Source organism: Pelophylax lessonae (genome assembly GCF_965119305.1).
Source record: "Pelophylax lessonae genome assembly, chromosome: 2".
NCBI lineage: Eukaryota > Metazoa > Chordata > Amphibia > Anura > Ranidae > Pelophylax > Pelophylax lessonae.
In genome coordinates this window covers 601,707,383-601,729,577 of record NC_138769.1, presented here as the reverse complement: position 1 = coordinate 601,729,577, position 22,195 = coordinate 601,707,383, and the positions used below count along the sequence as shown (strand labels likewise).

General features: G+C 46.4%; 2 protein-coding genes across 2 annotated transcripts in view; one reads left to right on the top strand and one right to left on the bottom strand.

Moving 5' to 3' along the window:
• LOC309547054 (pleckstrin homology domain-containing family A member 3-like) overlaps nt 1-8,789 on the bottom strand; it is a 99,847-nt gene extending 91,058 nt beyond the window's left edge. The window contains exon 1 of the mRNA XM_082246840.1: nt 8,670-8,789. Within this exon, the coding sequence (XP_082102966.1) occupies nt 8,670-8,709 (40 nt within the window). The 5' untranslated portion in view covers nt 8,710-8,789. The remainder of the gene's footprint in view (nt 1-8,669) is intronic.
• Nucleotides 8,790-9,084: 295 nt separating this feature from the next.
• Nucleotides 9,085-22,195, top strand: part of TARBP2 (TARBP2 subunit of RISC loading complex) — an 84,139-nt gene continuing 71,028 nt past the window's right edge. Inside the window, exons 1-2 of the mRNA XM_082247695.1 lie at nt 9,085-9,265; nt 11,869-12,038. Coding sequence (XP_082103821.1) covers nt 9,216-9,265; nt 11,869-12,038 — 220 coding nt within the window. The 5' untranslated portion in view covers nt 9,085-9,215. The remainder of the gene's footprint in view (nt 9,266-11,868; nt 12,039-22,195) is intronic.

Sequence of the window (22,195 nt, the reverse complement as noted above, 5' to 3'; positions counted from 1 at the left end):
AATTTTTTTTTCGATTCACTTACCGTGTTTTTAAAGAAAATATACTTACTTTCCTTCCTCTTCCTCCCTCTGCGGCCCGCGCCGTCACTTCCTGCATGCATTGACTCCTGGGAGATGAGCGTCATTGATCCCAGAAATCAATGCGCCTGCACAGGGCATGCCCAGAAGCTGTTTAGCAGGGAATGACGCGCCTGCACCCAAAGTGACGAGCAGGGCCGGTGCAGGGCATTCTGGGATTCCGACGTCACCGAAGAGGACGCTCCGGCTCCAGCTGCCCACACCTGAGATGGCAGCGCTGGACAAGACATTTTCAAGGTAAGTATTTCTTCTAAAAGGTAAGTGAAACAGGGGACAGTTCAGAGACTATCGTTGCTTAAATGCACTAGTCCTGACTGTACCGGGGGTATTTTGATCTAGAAATTTTTTTCAGGGTGTTACTCCGCTTTAACCTTTTAATTTATCGTTCGTTCGGCGGATTTTCAAAACTGTTCCTTCGATTTTTCGGCTCTGAAAAGTTAAAAATTATTTTCTATTTGTGGCCATTAACTGGATGAAAAACAAACGATCGGACCAAATGGCAGATTTTCGAACGATCTTTCGACTAGTGTATGGCCAGCATTAGAGTTCACAAATTATGGTATACAGTATATCTGAAAATTGATCAATTCTGATGTACGGCTGGCCTATCTAATTTCTTGAAGTCAGAGAATGCCAGGACAGTAGAAATGACCCCCCCCCAAGTGACCCCTTTTTGGAAAGAAAGCTGTCCAATGTATTTAGTAAGAGGCAGGGCGGGGTTTTTGGGGTTGAACCTTTTTGTCATAACTTTTTGGTTAAATTAATCAAAAAAAATTTTTCACAATTTGTTTTTTTTTTAAACATACTGTCACCAGTGCAATACAGCGTCATCATAACAAATCCACTGCCTGGCCGTCAATCTGCTATTGGTTGGGCGGGGACTGATTAAATAATAACATTGACATTTGTCAAATCACATTTCTTAACAGGTTTTATCCTATGGTTTTAAGTGGCTAGAGCAGAAAATTGAAGGTTTACTGCACTAAAAAGTGAGATTTCAGGGATCAAGGAGTCCAGGGGGAATATGTTAAGTTCTGACTTTCCCAACGTAGCATTCTTCTAGTTAGGCTGCTAGTAGGATTAAAGGAAATGTAGTTTTTGGCTCCCCTGTAGCCAATGAAGCAAAGATTTGATTTTTGGCTGTTCTGGGTTCTGTTGGTTGCAGGCTTAATGTCTTTCCCCTGTTTTCTAGAGTTTGGTGGTCTAGAACAGTGGTTCCCAAAGTGGGGGTCGCGACCCCCCGGGGGGTCGCGGAGTGGGGAGAGGGGGGTCGCGAGATGCGTGTTATACGCCGATATTAAAAAAAAAAACGGCCAGGAAGCATCGCCGAGAGCAGAAGGGGCGGGCCGGGCCGAGGAGAAGGAAGGACTAGCTGTCATTAGAGCAGAAGGGGCGGCCCGAGCCGAGGAGAAGAGAGAACGAGCGAGCGCAGTCATCGGTAGTCCCGCCTATGACAGACGTCACACGTCTCGGCAGAGGAGACGGGACTTCCGATGACTGCGCTCGCTTGTTCTCCCTTCTCCTCGGCTCGGCCCGCCCCCTTCTGCTCTTACGGTATGACAGCTCGTCCTTCCTTCTCGGCCCGGCCCGCCCCTTCTGCTCTCGGCGCTGCTTCCCGGTCTTTTTTGAAACAAAATGAGGTTAGTTCCAATGGCGCTTGCGATGCTGCATATTTGGACATTGCGCTTGCTAGGCTGCATGTATGGACACTTGGTGGGCTGCTTATATGGACACTTGGTGGGCTGCATGTATGGACACTGCTGGTGGGCTGCATGTATGGACACTGCTGGTGGGCTGCATGTATGGACACTGCTGGTGGGCTGCATTCATTGACACTGCTGGTGGGCTGCATGTATGGACACTGCTGGTGGGCTGCATGTATGGACACTGCTGGTGGGCTGCATGTATGGACACTGCTGGTGGGCTGCATGTATGGACACTGCTGGTGGGCTGCATGTATGGACACTGCTGGTGGGCTGCATGTATGGACACTGCTGGTGGGCTGCATTCATTGACACTGCTGGTGGGCTGCATGTATGGACACTGCTGGTGGGCTGCATGTATGGACACTGCTGGTGGGCTGCATTCATTGACACTGCTGGTGGGCTGCATGTATGGACACTGCTGGTGGGCTGCATTCATTGACACTGCTGGTGGGCTGCATGTATGGACACTGCTGGTGGGCTGCATGTATGGACACTGCTGGTGGGCTGCATTCATTGACACTGCTGGTGGGCTGCATGTATGGACACTGCTGGTGGGCTGCATTCATTGACACTGCTGGTGGGCTGCATTCATTGACACTGCTGGTGGGCTGCATGTATGGACACTGCTGGTGGGCTGCATGTATGGACACTGCTGGTGGGCTGCATGTATGGACACTGCTGGTGGGCTGCATGTATGGACACTGCTGGTGGGCTGCATGTATGGACACTGCTGGTGGGCTGCATGTATGGACACTGCTGGTGGGCTGCATGTATGGACACTGCTGGTGGGCTGCATTCATTGACACTGCTGGTGGGCTGCATGTATGGACACTGCTGGTGGGCTGCATGTATGGACACTGCTGGTGGGCTGCATTCATTGACACTGCTGGTGGGCTGCATGTATGGACACTGCTGGTGGGCTGCATGTATGGACACTGCTGGTGGGCTGTAATTTGTTAATAAAATAGCCTGGCTTAGAGATTGTGTTCCTTTTTGTTTTAGCTCTGTCAGTATGTAACCAAATCGCAAATCTTACATACGAGGGGGAGGGGGAGGGGTCGCGGGTCGTCAGCAATCTAATATTGGGGGTCGCGGTCTGAAAAGTTTGGGAACCCCTGGTCTAGAAAAGGCAGACTTGCATATTTTCAGCCGATCCGTGGAAGAAAGAATGACCAGTAGGGGGCTGGGGTGTGTACAAATAGGCAGGGACCTAGAACAGCAGGGTCCTTGTGGAGAAGACCCAGCTTGGAGGGCTGTGGCCCTCTGGGTCCCTTAGTTGAGGTCTGCAGGAGGCCAACAGGTTCCAGCTCAGGGAGAGCGGAGGGACCTCTTTCTGAAGTTGCTGGGAGCAGTTTGGAGGAAGTCCACAGCAGTGTTCATTTTGCATTAAAATTTTGATTTCGTTTTAGTCATAGTCTTGGTCCAGTTTTAGTTGTATTTAAGTTGACTAAAATCTCCAGTACATTTTAGTCGACCAAAATCAAATGGGTTTAAATTGTAATGCATTATTTAACCACTTAAGCCCCGGAAGATTTTACCCCCTTCCTGACCAGGGGGTTTTTTGCGATTTTTTACTGCGTGAATTTAACGGACAATTGCGCGGTCGTGCGACGCTGTACCCAAACGAATTTGACGTCCTTTTTTTCCCACAAACAGAGCTTTCTTTTGGTGGTATTTGATCACCTGTGTGATTTTTTGATCATTCGCTAGAAACAAAAAAAAGAGCGTAATTTTTGCAAAAATAACAATATTTTTCACTTTTTTTTTAATATGAAATTCCCCCCCAAAAAAATGTAAAAATCAAAATTTTTTAACATTTTCGGCCAAATTGTTTTACGCTACATATGTAAAAAAAAAAAAAAAAAAAAAAAGCGTATTTTGATTGGTTTGCGCAAAAGTTATCGCGTTTACTAACAAAGGGAAAGATTTTTGTCATTTTTGGTGTTTTTTTTTTTAACGAGTAATGGCGGCGATCTGCGATTTTTTTTTGCGGTACTGCGACATTGCGGCGGACAGATCGGACCCTTGACTGACATTTTTGACACTTTTGGGGGTACCAGTGACATTTCTACAGTAATCAGTGCTATAAATATGCACTGTTACTGCAATAATGACACTGGCAGGAAAGGGGTTAACTGTATTGGACAGGGAGGGGTTAAGTGTGTCCTAGGGGCGTGATTCTTACTGTGCAGGGACATGTCTCCTAGTGTAAAAACAAAGAACAACGGTTCTACATAGTAGAACCGTCTGATCTTCATTTTTACACAGGGGAGAATGACAGGCGGCTTGTTTACATAAGCCGCTCTGTCTTTCTCCTGCTGTACCGGCGATCGTACTGTGACCGGCGGACATGGGGTCCGTCGGTCACACGCCCGCACTCCTCTGTGAACGAGCCTCAGCGGGCGCGCGCCTCAGCGGGCGCGCGCTCGCCAGCTATTGGCTCTAAAAGGAGTGACAGGCGAGTGACGTTAATTAACGTCACTCTGCCTGGCCGGGGCTGACCGCCGCAGTAAATTTACTTGCGGCGGTCGGCAAGTAGTTAAGCATTTCTCAAGAATTTCCAAACTCATGCTATACTACTGGAGTAAAAATCTAACAGGTTATTATTTATGGTATTAAAGTTTGAACGTGTACTACAGATATAGCCATTGTCATATACAACCACTGTTTACTTTGATGTGAAATTTTGATTTCGTTTTAGTAATATAATAGTCTATTGACTAAAATGCCATTTTAGTTTTAGCCAATTTTAGTCATCTGAACTGCTGTATTTTATTTGTATTTTAGTGTTCATTTCATCAACAAAAATATTTTAGTCGATGAAATTTACAATGGTCCACAGAGGATCTAGCCTGGAGGCTCACAGTACAGAATCTGGCTGGCACTGGAAGAAGGCATTCAAGTAGACAGGGCACAGTGAGTAAAGCCTCGTACACACGCAACGATTGTTGGCCGACCGATCGGCCGTCTTTTGTCCAGTGTTGTTGTGTTGGTTGAAATGTGCTCTAGACTGCACACAAAATTTTTTCGGGCCAACAACAACCAACTTCAGAAGTGATGTCATGTGCTGGTTTACTTTCAGTGTGTTTTTTCTTCTCTGAGCATGCCCAGTCTTGCTCATCTGATTTTTGTCTGCCGAAATCTGTACTGACTGACGAACAATCGGCCGTTCTGTTGACGGCCAACAAAAATTTTATAGCATGCACACCAGATTTTTTTCAGCCGAAAAGTCGCAGTCGGTTGTCGGAAGCATCATACTAACAAGCCGACAATCGGCCGATCGGACGTTGGCCGAAAATTCACAGCCAACAATTGTTGCGTGTGTACGAGGCTTAAAGGCCTAAGAAAGAGATATCCTAGTGACTGTCCTTGTTAACCCTTGCATAGGTGATTCCAAAGTTGGTAGCTTAGGATTGCTTATGCATTAGAGCAGGGGTCTTCAAACTATGGCCCTCCAGTTGTTCAGGAACTACAATTCCCATCATGCCTAGTCTTGTCTGTGAATGTCAGAGTTTTACAATGCCTCATGGGATGTGTAGTTCTGCAACAGCTGGGGGCCATAGTTTGAGGATCCCTGTATTAGAGCTTCCTGAGCTGTATGTTCACCTACCACTAGCCACAAAGGAGCCTGAAGAGTTCATTTCTAGCCAGAAAGTGTCCTCGGTTGTACTACATTTGGAGTATCCCAAGGCCCTACTTGCACCCTAACCAATTTTAACCAGCACTAAACTACAAAAAGACATGCACTGCCGGTTTGAGTTGTGAGACTGGAGCTGCTGTTTGCCTGGCTGCTGTGTACCTCATAGGGAATAGAATCTGGGACAAAATTGTCAGACCCGTCTGCGGCTGGTGCTACACCAGCGTCATTCTGGTCTACCATGGACTCGCACTTCTCTTGTTACAATATGGATGGTCTTACACTTCTTGATGCTTTCTAAACGATATAAAATAAACACAACAGCAGATTGAATTATATATGCATATTCAAGCAGCCACAAACACTAACCAACCATTAGCACCAATCAACAATTGTCACTGACTATTCTAAACTGAAGATAAAACTCCATTAGGCATTGGTTAGTGTCCATCAGCAACTATCAACTATTTTTTATTTGTAGCAACAAGTCCAGATTTCGAATAAACAGTGCTTTAGGCCCCATGCACACAGGAGTTCCTATGCACAGACAACATGCGTTCAGGGACATTCCCTCTTAGATTGTAAGCTCTAACGAGCAGGGCCCTCTGATTCCTACTGTATTAAAGTGTATTGTATTTGTACTGTCTACCCTCAAGTTGTAAAACGCTGCGTAAACTGACGGTGCTATATAAAAATACTATATAATAATAATAATAATACACCCGCACAGCTGTCAAACTGAGACCAGAGGCTTTTTCCATGTAGCTGCTGTCCCAACAGACATGAAAGGGACTGCCTACATGCAGTGTCCTGATTTATTGAGCTTTGCCTAATTTGGTCCTGACCCAAGCCTGTCGGCTGCTTGCACACTCAGGGCCATGTCACACCAGTGATCACCACAGATAGGATTGCTATGCAGAGCTGATACTCGCTTGGTTCCACACGTTGCTCCCTTGCTGTCTGTATGAGCGATTTGCCGCTCCATTGCTGATGAAGCCGCTGCAGAGTGTCACTCACCAGTGATGGCGCTCTCACCCAGAGAGGGGGGACATGTGAAACTAGGAGAGTATGTATTCTGCTGATGGCTGCTTGGTGCTAGAGAAAGGATGTAAGACATGACCCAAAAAAACGGGGCATAGCACGGTCAGTGTGTGATGCCAGGCAAGAACAGTAACTGACATCCGATCACCTCATTGCTTTACCAGTGACAGTTCCATGATCTTTATCCTAGTAGGTTCACTGCTTCACAAATATTCACAGATGGAGAAAGAAATTCCTTTTATGAATAAATACTTATAATGAATAAACACGCTTCAAGAAATAACTTCACATCAAAAGCCCCCCCTCCCCCCCCACAACAGAGTCTTCTCTTTCATATCAGAAGCACCCTCTTCACATCAGAGTTCTCCCTTTCACATCAAAAGCCCCCCCTTTAGAATCAGAAGTCTCCTTTTTTTTACATCAGAAGCCCCTCAATCACATCACTCTCCCTCTCACACCAGAAGCCTCCCGTTTACACCCCTCCACACATCAGAGTCACTCTCTTTATATCAGAAGCCCCTCCCCCCACATTAGAGTCCTCCCTATCACACCATAAGCCCCCCCCCAGAGTTCCCCCTGCACATCAGAGTCACCCTCTTTATATCAGAAGCCACACCTTCACATTAGAAGCCCCCGAATTCAGAGTCTTCTCTTTCATACCAGAAGCCCCCCTCCACACCAGAGTCCTCCCTTCACCCCCTCCTCACATCAGTGCCCTCGCTTTCCCATTAGAAGCCCTGCCCCCCCACATCAGAGTCCCCCTCTTTATATCAGAAGCCCTCATAACATCAGAGTCCTTCCTACACATCAGAAGTCCCTCCTCACATCAGAAGCCCCCCCCCTCCACATCGGAGTCACCCTCTTTATATCAGAAGCCTTTCCCCACCACATCAGTGTCTCCCCTACACATTAATCACCCTCTTTATATCAGAAACCCCCCCTCACATCAGAGTCACCCTCTTTAAATCAGAAGCCCCTCCTTCACATCAGAAGTCCTCCAAATAAGAGTCCCTCCAACCCCCTATATGTCAGATTCCTTCCTTTCACATCAGAAGACGCCTCCCCCTTCACATTAGAGTCCTCCCTTTCATATCAGAAGCCCCTTCCAACATCAGTATCTTCCCTTTCACATCAGAAGCCCCCCTCCACATCAGAGTCTTCACTCTTATATCAGAAGGCCCCCCTCCCCTCCTCACTTTAGAGACCTCCCTTTTTCATCCGAAGCTCCCCCCCCTTCACATCAGGAGACCTCCCCCCTTTCACATCTGGGTTCCCCCCTCCTCACTTTAGAGACCTCCCTTTTTCATCAGAAGCTCCCCCCCTTCACATCAGGAGACCTCCCTTTCACATCCGGGTCCCCCCTCTTTACATCAGAAGAACTCCCTTTCAAATCTGAAGTCTCTCTTTTCACATCAGAGTTGCTGCGGTCCTGGTAAAATCTTGTTGTGGGCTGGACGTGGCCCCCAGGTCAATGGGGGACCCTTGGTCTACAATGTAGCCAACTATACACATTGCCACCACTTTTTTTTGTATCTCATTGGAGACATGCACACAATGCAAACAATCACATAACCATAACTTCCAATTTGATCGATTTAGACTGCATTTCAATCAGATTTGATCAAACTGAGTAGAGGGGGGGGGGGGAGAATTACTGATCGCTTTGCATCAATCGGCAACACTGAGATACTTTGTTCTTGAACACAATTGTATTTTTATAGATAAAGATTATATGGTGGAAAACATAGATTTGATCAATAAATTCACGTTCCCGCATACGACATATTGATCTATTCCTATTGGAGGCAATCGATTGGAAAATAAATTGATTATAGAAGCTTGTAGGACCACCATTACTAAAATTATGGGTCGAGAGACGGATGTATAGTATGTAAAGGGATGACTATGTTGGTGCTATATACATTCCTGGAATAAATAAATGAACCCCATACATCCCAGATATATTGAGGGAAAAAGCTTCCAATACGTATTAGTTTATTGGTCAATACAAAGCCAATCAGCATGTCTCTAGAACAGGAATGGTTTTACTGACCTGTACCTACAAAGAGGAGCACATAAAGAACTACATGTCCCAGCAAGCCCCAGCTTGCAGACTGCCTACCCAGATCCCAGGACACCCAGTGATGACAGCTCCATGCACCAAGCTCTAAAGGCCCCTCTGCATGGAGATGTGATACTGCCAGTACCTGACAAGTAATTGGTCCATTTCATCAGAGATCCTTCCATGTCCCGCAGTGTGATCAGCCTGCTACTGCTGGGGAATTATCAAGCAGGACAGAAGTGTGCCGCGTCAGCCAATAGGAAACGAGGGGGCGTGGAAACTGTGACCAGAACCCAGTAGAGATCATGGAACCCTAATGGGTGGAGTTTAAACCTAAGGTTTAAACCTATCAACAAACGAAATGAGCGCCGCGTGGATTAATAGGCGTGGTCTGCCTGCTTGTTTCTACCACTTTGTGCTAGCCAATGTGAACAGTGACCGTGACGTCAGCGCAGCTCCGCCCGACAGACCAATCCGTTGACACTGCGAGCCCCGCTGTAATTGGTGGCTGTGGAGGATGCAGGAAAGGTGCATGCTGGGAAATGTAGTCTGGTGAGCCGCACACAGGCAGGGCAGCATACGGGCGATCTAACTACAATTCCCGTCGAGCCATGGGGTCTGACGGTATGACCTCTCCGAGTCCGGCTTCCCGCCCCGGCCATTGTAGCTGGAGAGTGGAGAACAGGAGGGAATGAGTGAGCCGGAGGACTGTGACAGCCAGACGTACTCCGGGTGTCCCAGGTAGGCGGTGCAGCCCTCCCTGGGAGTGGTCCTGACAGGAGAGCGGCGCACACTCTACATGGCACCGGAACAGGGCTGAGCGCACATGTCACCTGGTGTACTCTGTGTGAGTGCCCGATACTGATCCTTATCATGGCTCCTGCAGTGCCCTGTGTGCCTGATACCGATCCTTATCATGGCTCCTGCTGTGCCCTGTGTGCCTGATACCGATCCTTATCATGGCTCCTGCTGTGCCCTGTGTGCCTGATACCGATCCTTATCATGGCACCTGCTGTACCCTGTGTGCCTGATACCGATCCTTATCATGGCACCTGCTGTACCCTGTGTGCCTGATACCGATCCTTATCATGGGCACTGCCGTACCCTGTGTGCATGATACTGATCCTTATCATGGGCACTGCCGTACCCTGTGTGCCTGATACCGATCCTTATCATGGCACCTGCTGTACCCTGTGTGCATGATACCGATCCTTATCATGGGCACTGCCGTACCCTGTGTGCATGATACTGATCCTTATCATGGGCACTGCCGTACCCTGTGTGCCTGATACCGATCCTTATCATGGCACCTGCTGTGCCCTGTGTGCCTGATACCGATCCTTATCATGGACCCTGCTGTACCCTGTGTGCCTGATACCGATCCTTATCATGGGCACCTGCTGTGCCCTGTGTGAATGATACCGATCCTTATCGGGACACCTGCTGTACCCTGTGTGAATGATACCGATCCTTATCATGGCACCTGCTGTGTCCTGTGTGCCTAAAACCGATCCTTATCAGGGCACCTGCTGTGCCCTGTGTGCATGATACCGATCCTTATCAGGGCTCCTGCTGTACCCTGTGTGCCTGATGCCGATCCTTATCATTGCATCTAGTTTACCCTGTGTGCATGATACCGATCCTTATCATGGCACCTGGCTGTGCCCTGTGTGCCTGATACCGATCGTTATCAGGGCACCTGCTGTACCCTGTGTGCATGATACCGATCCTTATCATAGTACCTGCTGTGCCCTGTGTGCATGATACCGATACTTATCATGGCACCTGCTGTACCCTGTGTGCATGATACCGATCCTTATCATGGTATCTAGTTAACCCTGTGTGCCTGATACTGGTCCTTATCATGGCACCTAGTGTACTGTGTGTGTGGCTGATATCGCTCCTTATGTCACCTACTGTACCCTGGGTGTGTGTCCGATACCGCACCTTATCATGACCCCATAAGTGTGCAGACCCACTATTGAACACCCGGCTACTATTCTGTCAGTGGCGGCTGGTGCTCAAAATTTTTTGGGGGCGCAAACTGAAAAATGTAATGGGCATTGCTTTGCGGCAAAAAACGCTGTAAAAAAATTGCGTGACTTTGAAGTCACAAAAGTGTGAAAGGGACCTTCAGTAATTAAGGTATAGTGTGCCCCCTTTCAAAGCAGAGTGACCAGCGCGCCGTGCCCCCTTTCAAAGCAGAGTGACCAGCGCGCCGTGCCCCCTTTCAAAGCAGAGTGACCAGCACGCCGTGCCCCCTTTCAAAGCGGAGTGACCAGCGTCCCGTGCCCCCTTCAATGCAGACAGTCCAGTGCACTTACCTGCAGCCGCGGCGTCTCCTCGCGTCCTCCCGCCACCTCCTCCCCGGCCAATGCCATGGTTTTTGCCTTTCGGCCAATCAGGAAGCGGGTCTCGGACCCGCTTCCTGATTGGCCAGGAGGAGGATCCGTGTGACAATAGCGAATTTTCATTCGCTATTGTCACACAAATGGGTAGGCTTGGGGTGCACTGCTCTGCGCCCCAGGTCCTCCCTTTTCTGAAGCCTATTAGAGCCTCTGGCTCTAATCAGGTGATTAAAAAAAAAAAAACCCATTGAACTCCATGCGTCCGGCGCCCCGCATGCAGATTAGGGGGCCGGACGCATGGATGGGGGGGGCGGCGCCCCTGCTCCCCCAACGCACCGGCCGCCACTGTATTCTGTCATCATGCCCCTGTCCTTCTGTAGGGCAGTCGGTGCCCCGTCCCTTTGTGTTTATACTGACCTGAACGGTCACCGGTGCCTGGATTGGAAAAGCTTTTTAGCCCTGATGAAGGGAACTGTTGAGTCCCTGAAATGCATTGGGTGTTGCAAAATAAAATCTTTCAAAGGACTGGACAAGCTGGTGTGGCACTCCCATCCTAATAAAACTTTAGTGTCCCCCCACCCACTCTGCGTACAAACTTTTCACCAGGGCCCCACCCCCTCTGTGTACAGACTTTTCGCCAGGGCTTCACCCCCTCTGCTTACAGACTTGTTGCCAGGGCCCCACCCCCTCTGCTTACAGACTTGTCGCCAGGGCCCCACCCCCTCTGCTTACAGACTTGTCGCCAGGGCCCCACCCCTCTGCGTACAGACTTGTCGCTAGGGCCCCACCCCTCTGCGTACAAACTTGTCGCTAGGGCCCCACCCCTCTGCCTACAGAGCTGCTGTACTGGCTGTAGAGAAACAACTTTAGTTCAGGCTTCGGTCCAGAGTGTACAATTCTATAGACATTGATGGGCATCTTGTACCACACAGTAGTTTTTTATGGTTTTGCCATTATGTGAATACTGGAGATCATTTATTTATTTTATTTTCACAGTGTAGAACAGATGCTGGCGTCGAGTCCCGGGAAGACCCCTATCAGCTTACTTCAAGAGTATGGGACTCGGGTAGGAAAGACCCCCGTCTATGACCTGCTCAAAGCTGAGGGACAAGCACATCAACCCAACTTTACCTTCCGTGTATCCGTTGGAGACATCAACTGCACTGGTTAGTTCTACTCATCCACTATTAGAGATGCAATGCCTTGAATTACTGATCACTTGTCTTACTTTGAATTAAAACTGTTCTACCTTAACCACTTTCAGACCGGAGTATTTGGCTGCAAAAAGACCAGGCCCCTTTTTTCAACTTGGCACTGACAATTGCGCGCTCATGCAATGCTGTACCCAAACGAAATTGACGTCCTTTTTTTTCCCACAAACAGAGCTTTCTTTTGGTGGTATTTGATCACCGCTGCGCTTTTTATTTTTTTGCGATATTAATAAAAAAAAGAGCGAACATTTTGAGAAAAAATTACATTTTGTCTTTTAACCACTTGCCGACCGCCGCAAGTACATTTACTGCGGTGGTCAGCCCCGTACAGGCAAAGTGACGTAGTACTACGTCGCTAGCCTAAGAGCCTCTAGGGGGCGAGCGCGCGCCGCCGGAGGCGCGCTCCCGCCCCCGCTCATTCCCTAACATGTCCGCGCGTGTGACCGGCGGACCCGATGTCCGCCGGTCACTTGCAATCTCCCGGTGGAGAGGGAGAAAGGCAGGCGGCTGATGTAAACAAAGCCGCCTTTCATTCTCCCTGATCTAACTGCAGAGATCATACGATCCTGCTATGTAGGATCGTATGTCTCTGTGGTTACATCACTAGCCACACCCCTTTACAGTTAGAAGCACGCCCCTAGGGACACATTTAACATCTGCATCTCTAATAAAGTTAACCCCTTCCCTGCCAGTGTCATTTTTACACTAACAGTGCATATGTATAGCACTGATTACTGTAGTAATGTCACTGGTACCCCCAAAAGTGTCAAAAATGTCAGTCAAGGGTCCGATCTGTCCGCTGCAATGTCGCAGTCCCGCAAAAAAGATCGCCGCTATTACTCGTTAAAAAAAATAAAAATGACAAAAATCTTTCCCTTAGTTAGTAAACGCAATAACTTTTGCGCAAACCAATCAAAATACGCTTATTGCGATTTTTTTTTTTTTTTTTTTTTTTTTTTTTTTTACCAAACCTATGTAGCAGAAAACAAATTGGCCTAAAATGTTATAAAATTTTCATTTTTAAATTTTTTTTTTTGGGAATTTCTTAAAAAAATTTGAAAAATATTGTTATTTTTTCAAAATTGTCGCAATTTTTTTGTTTATAGCGCAAAAAGTAAAAATCGCACAGGTGATCAAATACCACCAAAGAAAGCTCTATTTGTGGGGAAAAAAAGAACGTCAATTTAATTTGGGTACAGCGTCGCACGACCGCGCAATTGTCCGTTAAAGTCACACAGTGCCAAATCGCAAAATAGGGCCTGGTCAGGAAGGGGGTAAAATCTTCTGGGGCTTAAGTGGTTAAAAAATATCAATATACTCAATGTCATATTTTTTGGCCAAAATGTATTTAGCTACATGTCTTTGACCGTCTCAATGAGCGTATTTTTATTGGTTTGCGCAAAAGTTATAGCGTCTACAATCTATGGTGTAAATACTAGAATTTATGCAGCTTTTACTTTCTGACTGCCTATCTCATTTCATGAAGTGCTAAAATTTCAGGGCAGTACAAAGTTGTCACTAAAAGATAAATTGCTCACACATGCCATGGGTATATGTGAAATGACACCCCAAAATACAATTTTGCTGCTTATCCTGAGTATGGGGATACCCCATGTGTGAGACTTTTTTGCGGTCTAGCTGCATACAGGACCCCGAAATCTAATCACCACCTTCAAGCTTTCCAAGGGCATAAATTGTTGATTTCACTCCTCACTACCTATCACAGTTTTGGAGGCCATGAAATGCCAAGACAGCACAACCCCCCCCCCCCCCAAATGACCCCATTTTCAGAAAGTAGACACCCTAAGCTATTTGCAGAGAGGCATGTTGAGTGTTTTGCAGCTCTCACTTTTTGTCACAAAGTTTTGGAAATTGAAAAAAGAGAAAAAAAAATGCATTTTTTTTTTTCTTCATTTTCCAAAATACATGAGAGCTGCAAAATACTCACCATGCATCTTAGCAAATACCCTGGTGTGTCTACTTTTCAAAAAGTTGTCATTTTGGGGGGTTTTGTGCTATCTTGGCATTTCATGGCCTTCAAAACTGTGATGGGTAGTAAGGAGTGAAATCAACAATTTACGCCCTTAGAAAGCCTGAAGGCGGTGATTGGTTTTCGGGGTCCTGTACGCGGCTAGACTGCCAAAAAGTCTCACACATGGGGTATCCCTGTACTCAGAAGAAGCAGCAGAATGTATTTTGGGGTGTCATTTCACAAATACCTATGGCACGTGTGAGCAATATATCATTTAGGAGGAGATTTACTAAAACTGGAGATTGCAAAATCTGGTGCAGCTCTGCATAGAAACCAATTAGCTTCTAACAAGTTTTATTGTCAAAGCCTAATTGAACATTCTGAAGTTTGAAGCTGATAGGCTACCATGCACAGCTGCACCAGATTCTGAGTGCTCCAGTTTTAGTAAATCTCCCCCTTTAGTGACAACTTTGTGTCACTTATCCGCTAGGATTGCTTTTACATGTAAGCCGACCGCTGGCTGTAAAAAAACGATACCAAGGTGATGCCTAAATCTGCAGGCATCATCCTGGTATAACCACTCAAAGTCCAGCAACGTACCAGTACATTGCTGGTCCTTGTTTGGCATATATTGTAGGTTTTTTTCTTTTTTCATGCAGTCAGTGGGCTGAACGAAAAAGAGAACCTAACAGAAATCTCTGCAAGAAAATTGTGTAGTATACCCACCATTAGCTGCCCAAAACATCCAAACCCACTTTCTAATGATGGGTATACATGACAAAATTCCATGTATACCTAATGGTTTTTTAACTGCGGTGGTGAAATCACCTCCTACAGCTCTGCCATCAGAGATTTCCATATATGCTGAGCACAAACGCTGTTTGTGTCAGAATATATAAAATCAGTGTAGCAGCCGATAAGTGTACCTGCAAGGCAAACTGGTTAACAATAGAATGAAAAACAATAACAAAGTACAGTAGGAAGTGTAGAAGAACAGAAAAATAACTCAAATGACAACTATTTTTAGATTTTTTTTATTTTTATATTTATTATATATATATATATATATATATATATATATATATATATATATATATATATATATATATATATATATATATATATATATATATATATATATATATATATAATGTAATATTTATTATTTTTTTTTTTTCAACTGCAGCTTTCCAGCTTAGGGTCTCTCAAAATGTCGATAGCCATCAAACATCTTTCGAGACCCTGTGTTAGTGTGCCCTACAGTGTGTCGTGCTGTACCCTACGCTAATACGCCACTAGTGTGTGGTAGCGTTGGAAACATTCCCTGATGCAGAGACCAGGTTGGTCAGGACAGGTGGGACAGTAATTACGGGTGTCACGCCTAAATCCGCCCCTGCTACAGACACAACATCTTTTGGGGATTCTTTGGCTACGGGTACGCGGGAGAACACGTGGAAAATGCCTCTCATGCAGCCGGCTCACTGCATCTGGTAGGGGAAGTGGGGCAGGAGCACCTCCTGGATACAGGTAGGCATTGATAATCTCTTCCTGGAATTCTAGGAAGGATCCAGCTCGTCCTGACGCTTTGTATAGCACAAAGGCGTTCAGCATGGCCAATTGGAATAAATAGACATTTTTTTTGTACCAGCATCCGGCTTTACGGGCAACTAAGTACGGCGTTAACAGCTGGTCGTTGAGGTCCACCCCTCCCATATTAAGGTTATATTCGTGGATACAGAGGGGTTTCTCCAAAACGTCAGTTGCTGTAGGAATTTAGACTGTCGTATCTGCTTGAAGGGAGGACAGAACGAAAACTTTCCGTGTATCCCTCCACTTCACTGCATTTGTCCATTTTCAAGCAGGCTCTCTCCCCCCCCCCCCCCCCCCCAACTAAGACGGGAATTCACAAGCCTTTGGTGGAAGCCCTGGCGATTAGGTCGCACAGTGCCACATGTGCCAATTTGTAATACAAGCAAGTGACTGAAAAGTGGCACGCTTGTATAAAAATTGTCCATGTACAAATGGTACCCCTTTCCGAATAAGGGTGACCCCCAAGTCCCAAACTATCTTGACGCTGCTCCCTATTTAGTCTGGGCAGTTGGGGGGGCTCCACAGTGCTATCTTTTCCCTCGTAAACCCAGAAACTAGCTGTATAGCCTGTGGCCCTGTCACATAGCTTATACAGCTTGACCCTGTATCTGGCTCGCTTGCTGGGGAGATACTGCTTCATAGCAAGGCGACCAGTAAACTTAATCAGGGACTCCTCAACGCAGACAACTTGTTGGGGGGTAAACAAGGCTGAAAAACCGCTGTTTACGAGGATCCGAATTTTGTGGAGCCAGTCATATTCAGGGTCTCCCCGAGGATGACAGATTTCATTGTCGTTGAAGTGCATGAACTGCAGAATTTGCTCCTATCTCTCCCTGGACATGGAAGCAGAGAACACGAGCATATGTTGAATTGGGTTAGTGGACCAATATAACTGCAACTCACTCCTTTTGGTTATGCCCATGTTAAGGGAAAGGCCCAGCAAGGTTTTAAACTCGGAAATCGTTATAGGTTTTCAGCCGAATTGTCTGGCAAGGGACGAATTTGGGTTGGCGGCGATGTATTGACCAGCGTATAAATTGCTTTGGTCCACAATAGATCTGAAAAGGCTGTTTCCACGTGGATTCCAGGTAGGGCAGTGAATGGGGGGGGGGGGGTGTGGGGAGTACGGGTGCTGTAGTATTAGTGGGCTGCCAATTAGGATATGCCAGCGCATCAGGGAGGGCACTATGGGCTCTACGGGCCTGTCTTCGAATTTGCGGTGGCTGCGGGCCACTACTTGTGCTAGCCACTGCACCAGCTTCAACTGCACTTATGGGACTCGCCACATCACCAAGTGATACTACAGTGCTGGTATGTCTAGGTCCAGGGTGTACTAGGCCGCTGGCGCTTGCCAGAAGCGTGAGGGGCACTAGTACCGACCCTATGCTACATACGAGCACCCTGCAATTCCTGCACCTCAACTCCAGAATGGGGTCGTGTACGCCTGATCTTAACAGGTACCCATCCGTCTGAGCTATCTGTCAGGGAGCCGCTGTTCTCTAAAGGTTCCTATACTGACCCTGATTTTGCCAGTGAGGCTTCCCCATCGCTCTCATCTGACATGGTCAGTATACTGTAGGCCTCTGCATTACTGTACCACCGTTTGGACATTTTAGCAACTAAATTTACCGGTACAGTAGTTTGACTTAAAGGAAAAAAAGCACCTGGTTGTCGGACTATTACAACCGCTACAAAAAAACTGCTAATGCTAGCAGGGATCAGGCCTGACTCTAACACAGTGGTTTTGTGTGTTGTGGTACTATGTAACTATGTGTTTTCGGAAGTGACAGTAATCTGTTGATTACTGCACCTGCCTGGGTGGGGTGGGCTGGGCGGAGGGGCTAAATGCAGGTGCTGGCAGGAATCAGTGCTGATCATGCAAACACCGCGTTTTGGGAACACTAAACTATTGGGGACGCTAGTATAGTTCTGATCAGATATTGATCTGTTCATTCAAACACTATACTAGTAATGGAAGTGTGTGTGTGTGTGTGTGTGTGTGTGTGTGGGGTAATCAAGGGGTTAACTAATATTTCTAACTATATGCCCGGGATCTGCGCTGTCCTAGACTGACACTAACTAATGTCACCTGTGACACTAATAGGGATCAGAAAAAAAACTGTGACAGGGCAATGAAGGGGTTAACTGGGGGGGATCAGGGGGTTAAATCTTTATTGGGGGGGTGGCGGGTATCCTAAGCCCAAAAGTAACGGTCGCAAGCGCTAAACTAAGTCACACTAATACAGAAATATAGGCAAATGCTAAATACTGTCTATAGTGTGCAATGTGACAGGGGGTGTAGGGGTTAACTGGGGGTGATCAGGGGGTTAAATCTTTATGGGGGGGTGGCGGGGACCCTAAACCTACAAACTAACTCGCTAGCGCTAACTGAAGTCACAATCACACTATCACAGAAAACCACTATATTACCTGTATATAGTGTGCAATGTGAGGGGGGGGTGGGATTAACTGGGGGGGATCAGGGGGTTAAATATTTATGGGGGGGTGGGGTGGCAGGTACCCTAAGCCTAATAGGAATGGTCGCAAGCGCTAAACCAAGTCACAAGTCGCACTAATACAGAAGTTTAGGAAACAGTTATATACTGTATACAGTGTGCGAAAGTAAACTTTTCCTTTTAGTTTTTTTTCTTACCTGCAAAGTAAATGCTAATATGCATCACATACTAGCACATTATGTGACACCTGCCTCCAAACAAAGCCTTTGTCGTCCCCGCTGGCGGTTGCATCCATCTTCTGCCATCTTCTTTCCTGGTCTGTGGACTCCGGCTATACTACTGGCCGGGAGCTGCTGGTTACGGCACAGGGTTCTGAAGAAACGCCACAGGCGGCCTTTTCTTCAGAGCATGTGCCGTTGACGTCATTGGCTGCATGAAATGTAAATATCTCCTAAATGGTGGAAGTTTAGGAGATATTTACAGTACCTATAGGTAAGCCTTACTTAAGGCTTACCGATTTAAGTAAAAGTTCTAAGAGTGGGTGTACAACCACTTTAAACACACACAGTGGTGAAGTATCTGTGTTCTAATCAATCCCTATATCCTTGTAGAGGCACTTGAACAGTAGGCACTGGCTGGACGTGGGGCCCTGACTTCTGCTCAAGCTTATGTACTTGGTGTATTCATTTTCATGATTTAAATCCGAGCTAAGCAACCTTTCAGAGGTTGAAATCTACCTGGACAACATGGTTGGAATCAAAGATCTCCAGGGTGTGGCGCCCGTTTAAAAAAAAAAAAGTCAAAAATAACTATCAAGCCCCTAATGAAAAGATGGCAAAAAAAAATCAGTGTGTCACAGTAGTGTCCTCTACCTCCCTTCACAACACCCCCCCCCCCCCCCTGTAGTAGTACCCTCTGCCCTTTTCCCCAGGACTGTCCTGTGTGTCCCAAGCCAGTGTCTTCTGTTCAGCCACCCTTTAGTAATGTCCTTTGCCCCCTTCACATTTCCTCCTCTGACACAAGAAAAGCTGAGAGCAGGGGGGGCAGCCAGAATTAACCTTTCAGATTAACAAGCTGGTGATTGCTAGGATGCCGGGTGGTCCTAGTAACCAAGCAATCACCTGCTTGTTAATTTGAAAGGTTAACTGAGGCAGCTCCCGCCCTCCATCCAGCAATGTGCTGCAGTGAAGATGAGAGCAGTGTAGGCAGCACAGGGGAAGGGGTAAGTACCGGCAAAGCAGGGATGTGACCATGGCCTACCTGTGTGTTTGCTGACCCCCTATCTAAATGAATAAAATTGCAAAAAAATAATTACATCCCTACACTTAACCACCATTTCAAATCGGTGAAATTGGATTTCGATGTCCCAGATTAGGTGCCAGTGATTAGAATGTCCTTCAGGAGTATGCTGGTGGAACTTGTTTAAACCTCTGACATCTAGGGTCTGATGTTGTCTTCCCCGCTGACGTGTGGTGTCCTCATGTCAAGATCAATAGATCTGTCTATAGCCTCATTTACATCTGCGGTTGCGGGACTATTAAAACATGCGTCTGAGCTGCGTTTTTACTGGCCCCAACTGCACCCCCTTAAGCCGCAAAGTCTGCAGATGGGGTTGTACGCATTTTCCGATGCTTTTCTTTATCTAGCAAAATCCCTGCTGTTATGATCGACAGGCAATACCACCCTCCAAATGCCACCCGTTTTAACTGGATATGGCCATGCCACAACCATATGGGATGCGGTGGGAGTTAAACAGATGGCGAGGAGTCGTCATAACTCCACCTCCCTACCTGTTATACGCCCCCCTGAAGAGCGATCCACATCAGATCTCTCCTCAGAGGGCGTTAGAAGTGTAAGTGAGTTCTAAGGCCCTCAGAAAGAAAGTCGTGGATGCCTATGAGTCTGGAAAGGTATTTAAAGATTTTCAAATTAGTTGAAATCAAAAATGCCACTGTAAATTAACTAATCTACCAATGAGTGTATATTACAAGCAACTGCTAATTTTTCGAGGATTGGCTTACCCAGAAATTTCAACTTGGATAAATTGACCTTTGGAAGCATGTACCGTGTTCCCAATGCTGCAGCCACTGCCTGATTTCCTCCCTGTGGCAGCAGTAACGGGGAGAAGTTCCCCCCTACCAGCTGTCAGTTTTTGAAATTAGCCCGGTCCTGCATCATCAATTCAGAGTTTTTTTTTTTTTTAATGAACTACAAGTACGGACATCCTTTGCGACTGTTAGCTTATAGTTCTCAATGAACTACCATGGCGCTGTGGAGTACTGTTGTGGTTCATTGATTCTTCCTGTCAGTGTATCTGCCTGCCCGTACAGGATGTACGGTCTCAGAGATACATTACAGGTCTGCAGAAGACCTCCATGTGATAACTGTTTGATGCTATAAAAAGTCTGCAAGACCCTCAAATTCCATTGCAAGGTTACATAGTTATTCTGGTTGAAAAAGACACAAATCCATCCAGTTTAACCAACATAGAAAAAAAAAAAAACACACAAGTAGAAAACCTCCATATTATACAATCCTATACCCACAGGTGATCCAGAGGAAGGCAAAAAAACATCAGTAAAGCATGATCCAATTTTTTTCCCCAGGGGAAAAAAAAATCTTTTCTAACCCCCCCAACAGGCAATGGGATATTCATTGGATCAACGTTACCTATAACTGGACTAGAGATGTGCCGGTTTTCGGTAATTCGATATATCGCAGTATTGCATACCCACGGTATTGTTATTGTGGCATTTTTAAAATACCATGCTTATCTGCTCCTCAAGTCTGACTTTTGAATTGATACATTTCAGTGAGCTGGATGACTCATTCACTCACTCAACAGTTCACTCACTCACTAAATAGAAACAGCTCTGGTAATATGATCCTAGAGTGAGAGACTTAACTCCTCCCTGTAACCAATCAGACGGCTCTGAAAAAACGCAGAAAGCTCGCCAGAGCAGGAACTTCAGGTAAGTCGCATGGTGCAAAAGCAGGATGGATTTCAAGGCCACTGAATTTAAAAAAAAATGCTGCATGCACCTTTTTTCTGCGGAAAATGAGGGCATAGCAGCCCGTTCAAATCAATGGTCTGCTATGCCTGTGCAAATGTGTGCCGCCAACCCGCATACATGTGAACCAGGCCTAAAGCAATAGTAAAGTAATTTATAAATAACACCGGCCCTCCTTCAGGTTTAACCACTTCTTGACCACAAGGATTTGCCCCCTTAATGACCAGGCCATCGGATCGGAGCCGAGCGCCAGGACCAGTTATCACCAGGTAGGCCAGACACTGCTTGATGACCTATTTTAGGCCTGGTTCACAGAGTCTCTACTGACCGACTATATAATAATGTGCATAAGTGAACCAAAGCCCCTAAATTCAGCAATGAAATTCAAGTGAGGTAGAAATTTAATAATTATAATTGAATACCGTGATAATACCGTATACCGTGGCAAAACCTTAATCAATTAATCGCAGCATGAAAATCTGATACCGTCACAAGCCTACTACAAAGATTGTCATTTATTTTAGTAAAAATATGCTGGGTGTGGCATGGATTTTCTTCTTATTTAACATGTATACATAGACATTTCATGAAACTTTAGGTCATGAATATTTAAGTAAAGTCATGGAATTTTATTGGTAAAAATGTGTATGAACCCTGGACAGGGTTCATACGGTCCTGGAAATCCTGGAAAAGTTTTGGAATTTTTAGATGACACTTTCCAGGCCTGGAAAGGTCATGGAAAATTAGGAAACACATTAGGTTTTGGAAAAGTCATGGAATTAAATTACTGTGGAGGAGCGGGGAGCGGATGCATAATTATTTTAATTATTTTATAATTATATTGCCACATACTGTATTTACATTTCGCTGTATTAGCGTCCTTCCGAGTCCGCGGTATGTGTGTGCTGTCATTGGCCAGCAGCAGCCGAAGAGATGACCCAATCAGGCAGCGGGGAGGGCCGGCCGCGGTTTGCCTGGAGACAATGTGACTGGCTAGCAGCAGCAGTAACAGTTTCGGTTACCGCACCCCCGCATCATCAGGTTAATGCGGCCGGCCAGCCCTCCAGTGACGCTTCCGCTGCC